Genomic DNA, 17,453 nt, shown 5'->3' with positions numbered 1-17,453 from the left:
TAGCTCCTTAGATTTCCAATCCTATGAGTCTCAATCCTCAATTCTCTAGCTCAATACCTGCACAAAAATGAGGTGTATTAGGGTATTGTTAGCTAAATTCTGGGTTAGCTATATCTGCACAAAAAATAATCAAAATGAAAACAATTATCTTGTAATGATGCAAAGGATGAGTGGAATTGTTCACTAAGTCTTGTTCAAAAAGAAGTATAGTTGAGACTTAACAATCTCCCACTCTGACTTCTAAATAACTGGGAGTGGTCCACCTTGTAATTTTGGGGTTTGCCAATAGTAGCTTTAAACAATGTGGTTGCAAGTTCCATTTGTAACTCATAACAAGCTTGGTCCATATCCTTTATATGTTTCAGTTAGAGGCAGAGTATGAAAATAGTAGCTGTTGGCATGTAGCCTTTAGATAGTAAAAACTAATTATAGTATATAGCATACATATTTTGTATATTTTTAGCCTTAAAATTAACTTTTACTTTTTAACATGAGTATGTGTGTCTAATAAGTGTCAAAGATGTTTGATATTTGATATTAATGAACCACCGGGTAAGTGGCAGAGCAAGTTTTTTATTATCTAAAAAGCAAATAATGATTCAGGAGCAACTGAAAAACATGACTGGATTGAGTTCAACTGGGCAGGAATCACTTCAACCAGTATATTTTGGGACTGTCAGAAGGACAATAGGAGATAAGCTTCGGTTAGCACCTCCTCCAATTGATGGTGATTGGTGAATGGCTTCTTAAAAGTGTTGTTTACGCATTAGTTGATCTAATAGTTGTTGTATTTGGGCGCCCAAAAGGACTTTTTAAGGAGTGTGCAAAACGCATACAGTCTGGGATGCATATAATTCAAGGTTGTTCACCAACTCTTTTTGTGAGTTAGTGTATTTTTTTTCTTCTTTTGGGTTTGATCCCAATTTATTGCTTGGCATATAAAGGCAAAATACTTGACAGCGAATACAAATACAACTTAGGTACAAAATAATAATTGCTTATTATGGTATGTGAAATCAATTTGTATGATTTGGCTGTCCAAATAGCCATGTGATAATTTTTTTATTTTGTTTGAATTATACCCTTACCAGCACTTCCACCGTCTATCAATCAGTAGCAATTCCATATATCCTATCACAGCCATAAAATGTCTTTCCTAAGTAATATCACTGATTCCAAATTAAATTAGTTCTACATATTTTTTTCCTAAGTAATTTAACTCCACGGAGAATATTTTTTAATTGAATGATATTTTCCCCCAGGCATTGGATTTGATTGGGCCAGTTTATGGAGTAATGGATTCTTTTGTAGGAGTTAGAGAGAAAACAGGTGTATGACATTCAGTTTCTTTTTTGGACTTTGAAGCTGAGAATTTGTTTAAAGAAGTGGTTGATGATTGATGAACTCCACCTATGAATTTGTATGACACTCAGTTTCTTTTTTGGAAAATTGAATTGGACAAGACTTTTCAATATCTAACACTTCATTGATATGCTTATACTTGGATCTTTCATACAAATTCTTTTACCAGAGTTCAACAGTTTTCTTATGTGAGATTGTACTTAATGTGCTATCTTTTTCCCCTCTTTGTTAGGGCATTAGGATATCCAAGGGACAAAGATGGAGGATGTTTTCAGATGAGGATATCATACAGTCCAGCAGCCCCTATTTTTCTATTTCTTGTTCAGTGGGCAGATTTTCGCCTCGCTGGTGCTCTGGGTTTGCTGAGAATTCTAATTTATGTGGTATGTATATATGTCCTAAATGTTTAAGTTGCAAGGTTCTAGAGAAAAAGGAGAGAAGAGAACAAGATAGTATCCTTGAATTATGAACATGATTTTCTTTTTAATAACCATGTTAATAGTACAAAATATCTATTGATCCTTGTTTAAGAGGATTGAGTCCATTACTACTTGGAACAACTTTTTAGGGAATTATTAATATGATTTGATATAATGATCTTATTCAAAAGAATAAGGCTCTAACCCTTATTTATATTGATTAAATAGATTTCCGATTCTGCTTAACCTTAAATAAGGAAGCAATCGTTAAATTACTAAGAAATATGAAAGTAATCCTAGGAGATATTCTACGATAAGAAACTAGTCCTAAAGATAATCTAACATAATCTAATCCTTAGAAGTAATTTAGGATGTTCTATTATAAATTAAAAGAATTTCCTAACTTTCTAACACTAAATGTTATATATATTCAATGCTTTAGTAGAGCACCATATATTTCTGTGTTTAAATGTTATTTTCTTCTTTTGTTTCCTTCCTAATTTTCCATTTCTTGTTTTGAAATTATCGTAATCATTTTGTAGATTTAATTTCATAATATTTCCTTCAACATTTATGCAGACGTATGAGAATGGGAATAATACTATGTCAATGTATGAAAGGAAAGCAAGCATTAGACAATTTTACTGTAAGTTACTGTTATATGCAGTAGAGATGAATGTATACTCAATTACTTATAGCTTTATGCTTTTTGCTCCCAGGGTGCTACTGGCTCCATGTTTATGTTCATGATGATTAACATAAAAATAACGTTTTTCTGATAAAAAACGGTTATATTTCTTGCTTTATTGCAACTTGAGAAAGGCATCACAGATTTGGAGGAAAGGAAACAGAAAGAAGTCTAGTAAGTCACTCAAAGTAATGAGCTTTCTAAAAAATAAATGAATTTTTTTTTTATAAAAAAAATACAATCTACATCGGTTGTCAATAGAACTGATGTAGATTTGTGTACAAATCTACATCGATTTTACTACAAATTTACATCGGTTGTCAGCAAAATCGATGTAAATTTTGCACAAATCTACATCGATTTCAAAAATCGATGTAGAAATATATGTATTTCTACGTCGCCCTATTGTACATCGATTTTCGAACTGATGTAGATTACCTCGTAGAACCGATGTAGATAATACATCTTGTAGTAGTGTTTGTAATTTCTTCTTCCACTCCTTTGATCTTGCAAATGGCCATGACTGGCTGAATCATTGAGGATTGGTTGGATGTAACTACTAATTCTCTTAATGCTTATATCGGCTTGATCACCTGTTGTATGATTTTTGATTTTTGAATCCAGTTGGAAAACGTTTTTAACAACCCGAACCGAATCTTGCACCTAAACATATCTTGCTCTAGGAATAGACTTGATTTGTTTAGTCACCTTGTTCAAGTCATTGTTCTTAATGTAAAATGTTAATTTCAAAACATAGAGGAATCATGTTTTAGATTAATCACTTTAGGATTCAACATTTGAGGGATCTTGTTGAATTACTAAATGAATGTGGAAGTCATGAAATTGAAATCATATTTATTTTAAGAAGATTTAAGAGTTAGCAAGTACTCCTAAGGTCCAATCCTTGCTTCTTATAATTGTTCTTATAAATTTTACATTATCATTTTATTTTACTTTGCATTAATTCACTTTCAATCATATCAATGTCTTTTATTGGATCATTAGAGTAAGAATTACTAAATTCTCAAATCCTTGAAGACGATACTTAAATATTACATCGAAACTTGATCCACTCGCCAAGTGGAGTGATCGCAAAAACATCATCATTATGCAAATATTGTTCTTTCTTCATTTAAAAGCATTTATTATTCCTGTAAAAAAAAAAAATATTTATTATTATTAATAGAGTATAATTAATTTTTATTTCAATATCACAACATAAATAATATATATATTCCTTTAAGTCGGCATTACCTTCAACAGTTTGATCATGGCATTGCTTCAGCTTCTAATTCTAGTATTGTGCATAATATGTCACAAAGTTGATGCAAGAAGTCACAGCCAACAAGAACGACATCAAAGGTTTTCCAGATCTCAAGAAGTCGATAGCAATATTAATCTGGTATACTGTTTAATTAACTATCATTTCAAAATCTTTGAATCAACATTATTCTTTACTAATTAATTTCATTTCATTAATATTCAGGTTAGTAGAGAAAATGAATTTGATTGTATTGATATCTATAAACAACCAGGCCTTCAACACCCGCTGCTCAAAAATCACAAAATTCAGGTAATTAGCTTGGCACTGCTCTTAACATTTCAGCAAGTCAATTTTGGTAGAATCAATGAGCAAGTATTCATTACTTTTAATAATTTTAATTACACTGTTCTATTTGGGTTCAGAAATTGGAATTTAGGATTTTAATCAATGCCATTTGAAAATTTCGGAATTTAGGTTTGAGATTGTTTGGTTCTTCTATTAGAACTTGCAAGTATTTCATTACTTATAATTTTAAATATAATGTGCCTAATGTCTAATTTTTCCCCCCTTGTTCTTTTTTCTTCTTCTCAACAAAAGCTTAACCCAACTTTCACAAGGGCAAGAAAGCAATACATTCAGAAAGATTTTAACGCTGGCAATTTCATTGGATGTCCACCAGGAAAAGTCCCAATTTACAGAGAAAAAATGAAACATCAAATGAATTTTAATTCTATGGAATCACAAATTGAGAATTTTCCACTATATCCTCGGGAATTGCCTATTGAACGTGTAAGTTTCTAACTTCTTAGTATCTTTTTTTCAATTGTATCGTACAGATTTTGCGCTTAATGGACAATTAAAGGAATCATTACTTAAGATTCAAAAGATATTCACGATTATGATGTGTTTGAGGGATTTTCTTATCTAAGTGTAGTTTTGCTTTCGGAGTTACATGACATGTGCTTACTATTGCTTTTTTGGATAATTTAATTTCACTTTTCGTTTAATCATTGTTCTCAAGTAGTTTGGTGCTAGGACTATTTGTATATGCAGAGAAGGGTTAAAGGACTTAACATAAATGGTTGGGAGATTTTTATGTATACTGTTGTAGTTAGTTTGACCCCATCTTATTGTCAACCAGAAGTCTCATTGGTTTAGTCTTTCAGATTTAACTCCTCTAATAAGGTTTCAAACCATAGAGCTTCACAAGATGCCATAGATGCAGTTATATACACTGCTTTACATGAAGACAATGCCAATGTCATCATAATGTTGAACCTTTTTTTTTTGGCTTAAGCAAATTCTTGGACCTATTAATTGGGTGCTTTTTCATCAAAATTTGGCTTAAGTCAGACGATTGTGACTAATTAAGTGAATTCTATGGTGAATTGCTTTGTGTTTTTTTTCCCTTCATATTTTTGCTCAATCCAGAAATTTGTAGCTTAAGGCATTTTGCTAGTAGGAGTATCGATCCTTGTTATATGGTTATCCTTTATTCATTCTCTCATTGTCTTGAATAAATAAAATATAATCATTAAATTTGAGTCTGTGTACCCTTTGTACACTCTTTGTAATACACGCAAAGGTAAAATTATGTACGTTGCAACTTTTCTATTCTAGCTCATGAACATGGTTAGTTAAGGATTGACTCGTACATAAAGTTGTTTTTTAATTGATTAAAACATAAATATTTTGTTTTAAAAAAGTATCGCGGTTGCAAAGCTTTGATTTATGTTAATGTTATTGAATAGTTGAACATAATCTTGAAATAACCATGTATCCTTTTGTAATTAATGTAACAAGAGTGAATGATTTTATTACCATTCTTTAGTATGTTACCCTTGATACAACTCCAAATACAACATACCATGGAGCTTATGCAAATGTCAATATATGCGCCGTATCGCCGCTACAAAAGAATCAGTATAGCTTGGGTCAAATTTATGCACAAGGTGGTCCTCCTGCAGAACTTAATACTATACAAGCTGGTTGGGGAGTAAGTTAATTAATTTCAATTCTCATCATTTCTTTATATTTTCTATCTGTTTATTTAAATTAAGGAGGAATTTATAACTCCTCAATTAAAGTCGTCTCTCTTTTAATCTTTTTGAATCCCTATAAATATACTATTCTTATCATTTTAATTATCCGATGTATATATCAGGTGTCTCCAGATTTATATGGAGACAGTAAAACGAGATTAACTGGCTTTTGGAAAGTAAGGATTGCAACATATTATTTTTCTATATTATTTCGTGTCTGAATTAATTTGTTTAACGATTTACATTTTTTGTGGTAATGAAATATATACGCTTTAGGTCCAAGGAGATCAAAAATCTGCTGGATGCTTTAATGTGCTGTGCCCGGGTTTTATCCAAGTCCATCAAACTGTTGGCTTTGGAACTATCCTTGAGCCTTCTCAAACTGGATCGACAACAAAATTATATTTAAATTTTATAATCGAACAGGTAATTTTTTTTATATTTTTAATAACATTCAACTGGTAACTTTTAATGCATTTAAGGACACACAGCATATATATACTTTTGTTTTTATGTACACATTTTTACTTCCATGATAGTAAAGTCTTTAATACTTTGTAGAGAAGGGGGGAGATTAATTTCATTCTAGTTTTAGCAATTAGATTTAAAATGAAAGTGGCAGGATATGTTACTACAACTCAATGCTAAATAACTATTAAGATTGATATTTATTGGTGGGAGTTAGATAATATGTATGAGATCTCAGGTTCTAATTTTAGCATCATCACCATTATAAAGAAACCAAAAAAATACTAAATAAGTTATTTCTTGAGACCAAATCTTCAACCAAGGGTTTATTCGATATAAATTAATATCTCTGAGAGAAAGGGAAGACCAGAGAGAATGATTGAACAACTCACATCTCTTGTTTAATGTGCATTCATAGATCGAAAAACATGTTATAAAAAAAAAAAAAAATTTATAAAATTGTTTTTATTTTAAGTAGATAAATTTTTTTAAAAGAAAAAACTCCTTATTTTATATAAAAAAGTATTATTTTTTAAATAAATTTAAACAAACAAGAACAATATCCAACCAGAAAGGTCATAACTCTTCTACTTTATGATCTCTACCCTTTTATTAATTTGTTTTCCGATGATTCAAATGGAAATTACTATGGCTTCCAATTATTTGTTGACATTATGTTTTTACTTAGTATACATGCATATGCTCTATAATTTGTTTTTCCTCTTAAGTATTATTGTTGAACATATATGATGAATTAGTAACTTAGCGGGTGAAGTTTTGTTTGTCTGATGAAGGATAATCAATTAGGTAACTGGTGGTTAACGCTGAAAGGAAACATAAATATTGGATATTGGCCAAAAGATATTGTCCCCCACCTAGGTAATGGGGCATCTGTGATCAGATTTGGAGGAGAAACAGGTTCTATGGCCAGTGTATCAAATCCTCCAATGGGAACTGGGTATTTGCCAGAGGCTAAATATCGTTACGCATGTTACTTTGCTCGATTGAAGATTTTGGATTCGCAGTTTAAGGAGCAAGAAGTAAAGCCTGATGACATGAAGATTTATCGCAACGCTGACCCTAAATGCTATGACCTCTTGTATCCTGGTTATTCGGGAGAACAACATAGGCAAGCGTTTCTCTATGGTGGTCCTGGTGCCCCTGCTGACCAATGTGGTCCACTATGATTATTGCTTTTGTAGTATATATAAGGTGGTGGTGTTATTAATAAAACAAATAATATTAACATACCATGCATCGTGTTTCATCTTTAATTTCTATTACATTTTATGTGCACGCAAAAGTTATTTTTTTTAATGAAAATAAAGGAGGGACGTAAGTGAATCTTGAGGGTATAAAAATTCATAAACAAACTACACATATATATTTGTGAAGCGATACAATCGTTGGCAAATTCTACGAAATAGTTGAGACAAAAATAAATGAAACCAATTACAAATTTACAATAGACAAAGATTATTATCTCTCATCAACTGACAACTAAAAATTGGAGGACTCCTCCATCCCGTATAAATAGCAATTCTTAACTCTCAATCCATAAAAGTATCAGTGACTTTTGTTTATATCTCAAGATACTCACAAAAATAATTTTCCAGTCTTAAGCCACCATTCTCTCTATATTATTAATAATATCCTAATGTTTGTGAAAATAACTCTCATGATTCCTAAGTTATAAATTTGTTTACAATTTATTAAATTTCAAAAAATATTATTGATATATATGGATGATGATACTAAATAATAACCTAATATGATTGGCCATGTATTTATGTTAAAAATATTTTGTAAACGTTCACATATTATAAATGAATTTATAATCATAAAGACTAATTACAAAATTATAAAAAAAAGAATAAAGAACTTAATTATAATTTTTTTTAGTTTAAGGACCTAATTAATTTTTTTTTCAAAAAATCTAGCAGTAAAATGATGTATTAATCATATTTTTGTTAACATGTGTTCTTTTATTATTGTTATAACACGTTTTTATGGTGATAAATAATTATATATGATAAAACAATTTCATCTCCCATTTTATAAAAGTTATAATGAAAAAGTATTTGTGAATGTAATAGTTTACGCTACCAAATTTGTAAAGTCACAGAATCTAAGTTGTGATGACCTTCTACTATTTCAAAAATAATCAGCTTAAAAAAAATGCAATTTTAAAATATGCATGTAATTCTATAACTAACCAATTTCATAATCAAACATCAAAGTCTATGTTAAAGAAACAAAAATTTCAAGTTTCTTATAACATATTTATTAATTTTAAAATAGTAGTGTGCTTGTAAGGTCTATTCTAGGATATTAGAGGTTGATTTAGTACTCTTAAGTTTGATTTTTATTTATATTAAAATAACTATTATTCCATGAGGACATATTAGTCTTTAATTACTATGTAAACAATGTACGTGAAGGGAAAAAAATAATTGTTATATATATATATATATATATATATATATATAAATTTCAAAACCCTAAATCTAACACTTCTAATTTCAACAATTTTTTTAGTACATTAAGATAATAAAATTACACCCTTTTGTTTTTTTGAAAATACACATTTCTAATTATATTCATTATTGCTATGTCACACTTTTTTATGTATCATTTGTTATGGTATGTTACATCCTCCACGTTACATGCCATAACATATAAGAATATAAAAATTAAATAACCTTAATATAATAAAATAATTCAAAATTTTTATAAGTAGAGAGAATTACATTATATCTTAAACAAATAATATAATGCAATTGAAAGAATTAAAAAGAAACTAAAAATTAATGTTGTCCAAATGAACCAATAGAAACAAAGTCTTAAACTAGTCCTAACTATATCTTAATGTCACATATTATATCAGAGCAATCCAATATAAAGTCAAAGTTTTATCACCAACATCTTAAGCATCATGATGATCATTTCCTACAAATTAACACAAGACCAACAACAAAGACAAAAGGAGTGAGAAATATCTCACTTTGGCTCATGATGCAAAAATACAAACTGGATAATCAAACATAAACAAGACATACAACAATGCATAACATACACACATGATACCATTATCATGTTTGGTTTACTCATGGCATAATAAACCATAACAATTAACATTATAATGCATGTGCCATGAACACATACTACATGTTATCATGCATGTGACACTAGTAAAAATATCACACTTGTGTATTGTCACTAGCAATACGCATAAAGTAGCCTAGGAGTACATGTCGCGACATACCCTCTGTGCATTCTTATTAGGAGGACATACTACCAGGGTTTGGTCGGGATAGTTAAGCCGCGCAAGATACATCCCATGCACACGAAGACAAGACTAAAACTTTCAAAATGAGCTATCCCTAAGGAATAATTCCCAAACTTTTACGCAAGGGAGGTCTTCTCTAACAGTGTATTTCATATCGTATCCTTAAAACACATTTTTATGTGAATGATGCATGTCAAATAGACTCAATGCAATAACATGCACATGATCTCACTTCACATATCACATATTCCTCATATCACCTCATATATTCCATGTATATTCTCAAATACATCGACTAGTCATTAATAAAAGGTGGTATCAAGATCACAAGGGTAAAACAACCATCTAACAGTACTAAGTGATCTCAGCACACTTTCATTAAGTGAATAACATCTAGTTGATCTACCAACATCTAGCTGAGCGAGCTAAGTTCCTTAAGACTTCTAATTGAGCGACTAACATCTAACTGAATAAGTTGAGCCCCGTAAGGCTTTTCATTGAGCAACCAACATTTAGTTGAGTGAGCTGAGCCCCCTAAGACTTCTCGTTGTGCGACCCACATCTAATTAAGCAAGTTGAGTCCCTTAAGACTTCTCATTGAATAATGAGGCAATCTTCTTCCCTGGAAATCACATATCTTCAATGACTATAGGTTACCTACATCCAATTTCATGCACAAACACATACAATTGGTAAAAGTGCTTTATAACATGTAATTAACATTTCAAATCACTCAATGACACATATCATTAGTATCTTCACAAACCATCACAATAATTAGTTTCCTTAGGGTTTCTCATAGGAGGAACTTCATATCATACAATTTCAATCTAAAACATACTATTAATCATATATTCAAACAAATCATGTCATTAAGAATGTGTAAAAAAAACAAGAGACAAAACAAACACATTTTAAAAAAATCATTCATACATAGACATACAATATACACAGGATTGGGACTAATTCCACCATCTAACATATAATCTCACACCTAGAGTAAGGTTTCTCACTCTCTCTTACGTTGGTAAGCATAAGAACACAGGTGCATGATTTAAGGGTGATTTCCTTCTTACTTCTATATTTTTCGAGCTTTGAAGCACGTATGTAAAATAAAAGCATAAAAGGGTCTAATCAGAAAATTGCTCTCTTAAAAAACCTTAATCTTTCTTTAACCTTATAGTTAAAACACTTAACCTTAATTATTAATTCCCTTCCTCTTAATTTAATTAAATAAAATATTTAATTAAAGCATCTTATACAATATTCTAAAACATGTCAAATAATTAAAATAATTATTAACACAATTCTATTAATTAAAAAAAATACCAAAAATATATATTATATACTTATATTATATTTTATGAAAAATGAGATGTTTCATGGTGTATTTAAAGTTTTTTATTGAATTGAACCAACTAAAAAATAGTTTGATATTCGATTCAATAATTAATTCATTAAATTTGGATTAAAAATTAATATTATTAAATAACTTAAAGTATGTATAATTTAATTTATTTGATTTATAAATCAGGTTGATATATAAATATTAAATTCATATGTTTTTCTTTGTATAAAATAAATATATAAAACAAAACATGTAGCATAATCAATATTTTGAGTCAAATAAGTTAATGAGGTGATTGTTGAGGTTTCCGTTGAAGTACTTTTGTTATAATTGTAAATCAGTTTAATTCCATCAACGGTCTCAAACACGGCAAGTATATCGGCCGTTCAAGTAGTAAAAATATCGTATCCACAGGGATTAGAAGGTAATATAAGCATTTATTGACTATTCGTGACTAAAGAATAATTCCAATTTCATAGTTTGTGCAGTGAATTCAAAGTTGTGACTATTGGAATGAAAGCTGTAAATAAATATTGTTTTGTGAGTGGAAAAGGTAAGGAATGGTATTGTGGTATTGTGAGGTTGTGGGGGTCAGATTTCACCAAACGTAACACTAATGTATCCTTAATCTCTTGTTGAATTCATTGCTTAGTCAACCCAAGAGTTTACTCAAACCTAATCCCTTAGAGAAAGAGCCTAGGTGCGGATATTGAATATCAATCCCTTGAGTACCCAATATCTACACCCGCATTACGGGCTAGGGTTTAAGACTACTAATGGGTCAAGCTCTATCCCTAGATACAATCACCACTAGGCATATGTTTCAGAACTAGTTTCAAAGGTTATTTTCCAATACCCATGGAACCTTAAATCATGCAAAGGGTGATCAATCCAAAGCAAGCATTAAGAATAGAAACAAACACAACAAAGAATAAAACAACATGTATATATATCATTAAAATCGTAAAGATTACAATAGAGTACGTTGGTTACATCTAACCCCACAAAATGGGTGAAACCACTCAACAAAGAGGGCAAATACAAAATAGAGATGAAAGGAGGATGAAGAACCGAAGGAAAGATCCGCACACGGACGATCCCAAGCCCTGGGAATCCCTTCCGCAGCTCCTGGAGGCGCCCAATGTGAGAATGGAGAGAAAGATCCCCGAAAATGGCTTCAACTACGAGCCTGGGAGATCAGATTAGGGTTTCGCGCCCGGCGCACAATTCTTCGCGCTCGGCGCAAGTTCTTCCAGAGAAGTCAAGCACTCTCTGTCTCAACACAAGCCCGGCGCAATTCCTTTTGCGCCCGGTGTTAAGTCTCTATTTTACTTCTTTTTAGATGAGACTTATTGAACAAATTACACTCATCCTCTAAACCATTGCAATATAATTGTTCTCTTTTTGGTTCATTTTGTGTACAGATATAACTAACCCAAATTCAGCTAACAATACCTTAATACACCTCATTTTTTGAGCAGGTATTGAGCTAGTGACTAGAGGATTGAAGACTCTTAGGATTGGAAACCTAAGAAGCTAAGGAGCAGAGAAGAGGTTCTGCGCCGGGCTCAATATAACCCGCGCTGGGCGTGACAAAAATAGAGTATTTCATCTCTGCCAGTTATATTGCGCCGGGCGCAAAAGGAATTAAGCCGGGCGCAAAAGGAATTAAGCCGGGCGCAAAAGGAATTGCGCCGGGCTTGTGTTGAGACAGAGAGTGCTTGACTTCTCTGGAAGAACTTGCGCCGGGCGCGAAGAATTGTGCGCCGGGCGCGGAACCCTAATCTGATCTCCCAGGCTCGTATTTGAAGCCATTTTCGGGGATCTTTCTCTCCATTCTCACATTGGGCGCCTCCAGGAGCTGCGGAAGGGATTCCCAGGGCTTGGGATCGTCCGTGTGCGGATCTTTCCTTCGGTTCTTCATCCTCCTTTCATCTCTATTTTGTATTTGCCCTCTTTGTTGAGTGGTTTCACCCATTTTGTGGGGTTAGATGTAACCAACGTACTCTATTGTAATCTTTACGATTTTAATGATATATATACATGTTGTTTTATTCTTTGTTGTGTTTGTTTCTATTCGTAATGCTTGCTTTGGATTGATCACCCTTTGCATGATTTAAGGTTCCATGGGTATTGGAAAATAACCTTTGAAACTAGTTCTGAAACATATGCCTAGTGGTGATTGTATCTAGGGATAGAGCTTGACCCATTAGTAGTCTTAAACCCTAGCCCGTAATGCGGGTGTAGATATTGGGTACTCAAGGGATTGATATTCAATATCCGCACCTAGGCTCTTTCTCTAAGGGATTAGGTTTGAGTAAACTCTTGGGTTGACTAAGCAATGAATTCAACAAGAGATTAAGGATACATTAGTGTTACGTTTGGTGAAATCTGACCCCCACAACCTCACAATACCACAATACCATTCCTTACCTTTTCCACTCACAAAACAATATTTATTTACAGCTTTTATTATAATAGTCACAACTTTGAATTCACTGCACAAACTATGAAATTGGAATTATTCTTTAGTCACGAATAGTCAATAAATGCTTATATTACCTTCTAATCCCTGTGGATACGATATTTTTACTACTTGAACGGCCGGTATACTTGCCGTGTTTGAGACCGTTGATAGAATTAAACGAATTTACAAATATTAACAAAAGTGTTTCAACGGAAATCTCAACAAGTTTTTGGCGCCGTTGCCGGGGATTAGAATGGAGATTTAGTATTTGTAGCTATTTGTGACTTATTCTTTTGTTTTTATTGTTATTTTTATTTGTGTGCTGGCAATGAAGTGTTGGAACTAACCTGTGTACTCTAGTCTTTAGCTTTCTCTTGTATGCAAGGTACTGTGAACCAAATTGACCAATCCTTCTGAGCCGTTGTTAAGCAATCATGAGATTGAGCACAAAGCAAGGAGGAACAAGAGCAACAGGAGGAGAAGGAGAGTAGAGAATTTCAAGTTGGTCACCGTCAGGCTCGGGACAGTAAACAAGCGCTTCCTGGGAGGCAACCCAGAGATCTGAACTGTGTTTTAGATTTTTGTTGCATGTTGTTCTGTGTTATATGTGTTGTTTTGTATTGTGTGTTGTGTTTTGTGTTATATGTTGTTCTTTGGTATATGTTGTTCTTTGTTATGTGTGTATTAGAAGCATGCTTGAGTGGGTCAATATAGGGTGCATTTTGTTTGGGATGTGAGGAATGAGGTAATTCTGTGTCTAGGTGGAAATAAGGTCTTTTCTAAAAGAAAACTTAGGCAAATTGACCATGTAAGTGGCTACACGCCGGGCGTAATTCTTGTGCGCCCGGCTTATTGCTCAAATTTTGGGTCTCTGGAACCACCAAGCCGGGCGCGCTTAACTCACGCCCGGCGAGATATCAGATTTTGAAACCTCGTGATTTTTACTGATATGAAGCTCGGCGCACCTGTATTGCGCCCGACGCACCACAGCCCCGACACCCACTATTTATCTGTTTTCAATCATGTTTCTTTATGTTCTGTTGTGTGTTGTATGTTTGTGTGCTTTATGTTGCATTGTTATAATTCATTTTCGTGTGCATGCATGTTGTGCTTAATTTTGGTCTAAGGATATTCCCCATTTTTGCTACATTTGATTGGTCATCACTGTGTATAAATTTTGTGCTCACCATGTTCTTTCATGATTACACTCTACAATCACTTCTGGTTACCAGGACTTTCAGGCATATACTGATTGGCCTGGGGACCAGGCTCCTAAGTTTGGGGGAGTAGTGGAGCTGTTGATGCTGATAGAGTTGATTATGGTGGAGCAGCTCTTGGAGATGATGATGACTAGACCCCACAGATGGAAGCAGATGGAGTTTACCTTAGTTTACCTTTGTTATTGCAATTTACTTTTCTGTCTTTTATTTTCAGTATTTAACTGTTTTTATATATAGTCTTTTTGATGATTACTCTGTTGGTTCTTTTTGTGAATAGTCTGCCTTAGCATGGTTTTTAATCTTGTTGATACTTGTTTTGCTTGTGGTCGATTCTGGATTATAGTTTGCTTGATATTTATGGTGTGTGTACCTTAGACATTTTCAAGTCACATTAGATCTTTAGTTCATGACTAGTTGCATACGGGTTTCAATGTTGATCATAGAACTGAGCTGAGTTTGATAGTTTGTGGATGCATAGCCGGGTGAGGTTTGAGCCTAAAACACTTATGAGTAAACTATGCTTAAGTTGCATGATAGACTTTGCTTGAGTTTCCCTGGTGGTTTGCTTATGTTGTGCACTTATATGATCAAGGCATTCATACTCCTCTATTTTGTAACCATCTAAGCCAAAAAGCCATCTCCACTCTTCACTTGACCCATACCTTTCTAAGCCTAAACACCACACCTTCCACTTGTCCCAAACCATGAAAAATTAATCATAACCCTTGCTTTGGTTAAGAGAGCAAACTGATGACATCAAATAAGTTTGGGGGAGTTGAAGAATGGGAAATTTTGGGAAGAAGAAAGTATGTGGTCAGCCATTACAAAACAAAATAAAAAAAAAGAAAAAAAAAGGAGAAAAACAAAGCAAAACAAAAACAAAAATATTAAGATGCAAAAATGTAAATATGCATCTCATAAAGGCTAATGGCTTGGATCAGGTAAAGGGCATGTGCCAAATTGTTGTAATGGGGTATGGAGAGGGACATCATTGTAAAATTTTATTTGCTCTCTTAAGCTATAGCACCTTCAATCCTTGAAAAATCATAAAACTGCTACCGCTTGACCCTGCTTGACCCAGATTGCCCTAATAAAGACCTTGTGATAAGTGTCTGCATTTGTTTTACCACTGGTTTCATTTGGAAACGAAGAGCAAAGTTGAATTATGTGGCGTGAGTAGTAGACTAGAGAGAAACACTCACCCTGATACACTAGTGTGCATAGAGAGAAACATTTTCCTAGTGAGGATGCATACACATAGTCATTACTCTTCTCACCTCTTTGATCTCTTTTGAAACCTTTGTTTGCACCTTGTCATGTTCTATTGCAATAATTGTGATTGGAAATTCATCTGAGGTTCATGCTTGCGAAAAGAAGATATAAGTGAACTAGGATGTAGAAATTGACTCCCTTGCATTGCTTGTTATCTGCTAGATTAATTACTTTTTGCTTGAGGACAAGCAAGGTTCTAAGTTTGGGGGAGTTAATTCCTTTTGCGCCCGGCTTAATATAACTGGCAGAGATGAAATACTCTGTTTTTGTCACGCCCAGTGCGGGTTATATTAAGTCCGGCGCAGAACCTCTTCTCTGCTCCTTAGCTTCTTAGGTTTCCAATCCTAAGAGTCTTTAATCCTCAAGTCACTAGCTCAATACCTGCACAAAAAATGAGGTGTATTAAGGTATTGTTAGCTGAATTTGGGTTAGTTATATCTGCACACAAAATGAACCAAAAAGAGAACAATTATATTGCAATGGTTCAGAGGATGAGTGTAATTTGTTCAATAAGTCTCATCTAAAAAGAAGTAAAATTGAGACTTAACAGTGATGAATTGGGTTGTTAATGAGAATAAATTAAAGAGAGTTTAAGCTAAAAAAATGTTTTTATCAAGCTCAAGTCATACAAATTCTTGTAGAGTTCCAACTCAAATTGACCAGACTCGTGTACTTAACATTAGGCACAAATATATATATTTTAAAATAATAATTATAAAAATCACTAAATCTACATTATATTACAAGATAATGATTCAATTTGTTTAAAATTAAAAAATATATTTCTTTAAAGAAAAATTAAAAATTAATTCTTATTAAAATAAATAGAAGTTTTTTTTCAAAAAAATATTTTAAAAAAATAGTTTAAGCAAACACATTAAAATAGTAAAATGTTTAATTGTGTTTTTAATTCTTAAAATATTGCAATTGAATGTTTTGATTTTTAAAATTTTAATTAAATAATTTTAGTTTCATATCATAATTATGAAATTTTAATTGCTCAAACTTTAATAGAATAATTTTAATATTTTAAGTATTAGAATTATTATCTATTTAAATTATATATTATAATTTTCTGTATTATATATATATATATATATATATATATTTATCATTACTAAAATTAATAATATATTTAACTTAAATAAATTAAAAATTATATCATTTCGATTGTTAAACGATTAAATTTACTTAATTATAATACTTGAAAGATAAAATTTGTTTAATTAAAATTTGAGGATTCAAAATTATATAATTATGATACTTGAATAACTAAAATTAATTAATTAAAATTAAAGAAATTAAAATAGCAATATTTAAGAAATTAAAATGTATTTAAATTAAAGTAAAAAAGATATCTTATTTTATAAAAATATATTTAAAAAATAAGAAACAGACTCGATAACTAAGACAAATATTAATATCACATTATCTAAATACTATTTTGAATATATTCTCTATTATTAATTATAAAATATTTGAAATTATAATTTTATTGATATTTTTATAATTTTGAATATATTTTATTTCTTAATTATATAATTGTAATAAATTTTAGTCCATAACAAAAATATGTGTTTTTTTTACACCAACAAAACACGTGTTAGAAGATAA

The 17,453-nt window shown here is 31.8% G+C and overlaps 2 protein-coding genes across 3 annotated transcripts; both read left to right on the top strand.

Moving 5' to 3' along the window:
• Positions 1-1,310: 1,310 nt before the first annotated feature.
• LOC109795911 (E3 ubiquitin-protein ligase AIRP2-like) lies at positions 1,311-2,553 on the top strand. 2 transcript variants are annotated; one of them, XM_029270732.2, is made up of 4 exons: positions 1,311-1,420; positions 1,595-1,745; positions 2,361-2,427; positions 2,501-2,553. In XM_029270732.2, the coding sequence occupies exons 1-4, from the start codon at positions 1,413-1,415 to the stop codon at positions 2,536-2,538; spliced, it is 264 nt and encodes an 87-aa protein (XP_029126565.1). In that variant the 5' UTR covers positions 1,311-1,412; the 3' UTR covers positions 2,539-2,553. The 2 variants fall into 2 exon arrangements, with proteins under 2 accessions (XP_029126565.1, XP_082929448.1); XM_083073322.1 differs by having other exon boundaries at positions 1,340-1,745.
• A 684-nt stretch (positions 2,554-3,237) lies between these two features.
• On the top strand, positions 3,238-7,496 carry LOC109795910 (protein neprosin). The gene is made up of 7 exons (XM_020355472.3): positions 3,238-3,871; positions 3,956-4,042; positions 4,331-4,522; positions 5,565-5,729; positions 5,898-5,951; positions 6,052-6,201; positions 7,038-7,496. Exons 1-7 carry the CDS (start codon positions 3,740-3,742, stop codon positions 7,428-7,430), a joined length of 1,173 nt encoding a protein of 390 aa, XP_020211061.1. The 5' UTR covers positions 3,238-3,739; the 3' UTR covers positions 7,431-7,496.
• Positions 7,497-17,453: the final 9,957 nt, after the last annotated feature.

This window comes from Cajanus cajan, chromosome 4 (assembly GCF_000230855.2).
Source record: "Cajanus cajan strain Asha chromosome 4, NIPB_CcT2T_4, whole genome shotgun sequence".
In the NCBI taxonomy this organism is placed as follows: Eukaryota; Viridiplantae; Streptophyta; class Magnoliopsida; order Fabales; family Fabaceae; genus Cajanus; species Cajanus cajan.
Note: the sequence above shows the minus strand (reverse complement) of the source record. Positions and strands in the feature narration are given on the sequence as shown.

Excerpts from the sequence above, each read along its gene's own strand:
- LOC109795911 (XM_083073322.1), top strand. The coding sequence starts at position 1,566 with ATGTGCTATCTTTTTCCCCTCTTTGTTAGGGCATTAGGATATCCAAGG. Across the intron at positions 1,746-2,360 it reads TGAGAATTCTAATTTATGTG|ACGTATGAGAATGGGAATAA; the intron begins GTATGTATATAT and ends ACATTTATGCAG. Across the intron at positions 2,428-2,500 it reads AAGCATTAGACAATTTTACT|GGTGCTACTGGCTCCATGTT; the intron begins GTAAGTTACTGT and ends TTTTGCTCCCAG.
- LOC109795910 (XM_020355472.3), top strand. The coding sequence starts at position 3,740 with ATGGCATTGCTTCAGCTTCTAATTCTAGTATTGTGCATAATATGTCAC. Across the intron at positions 3,872-3,955 it reads TCGATAGCAATATTAATCTG|GTTAGTAGAGAAAATGAATT; the intron begins GTATACTGTTTA and ends ATTAATATTCAG. Across the intron at positions 5,952-6,051 it reads GATTAACTGGCTTTTGGAAA|GTCCAAGGAGATCAAAAATC; the intron begins GTAAGGATTGCA and ends TATACGCTTTAG.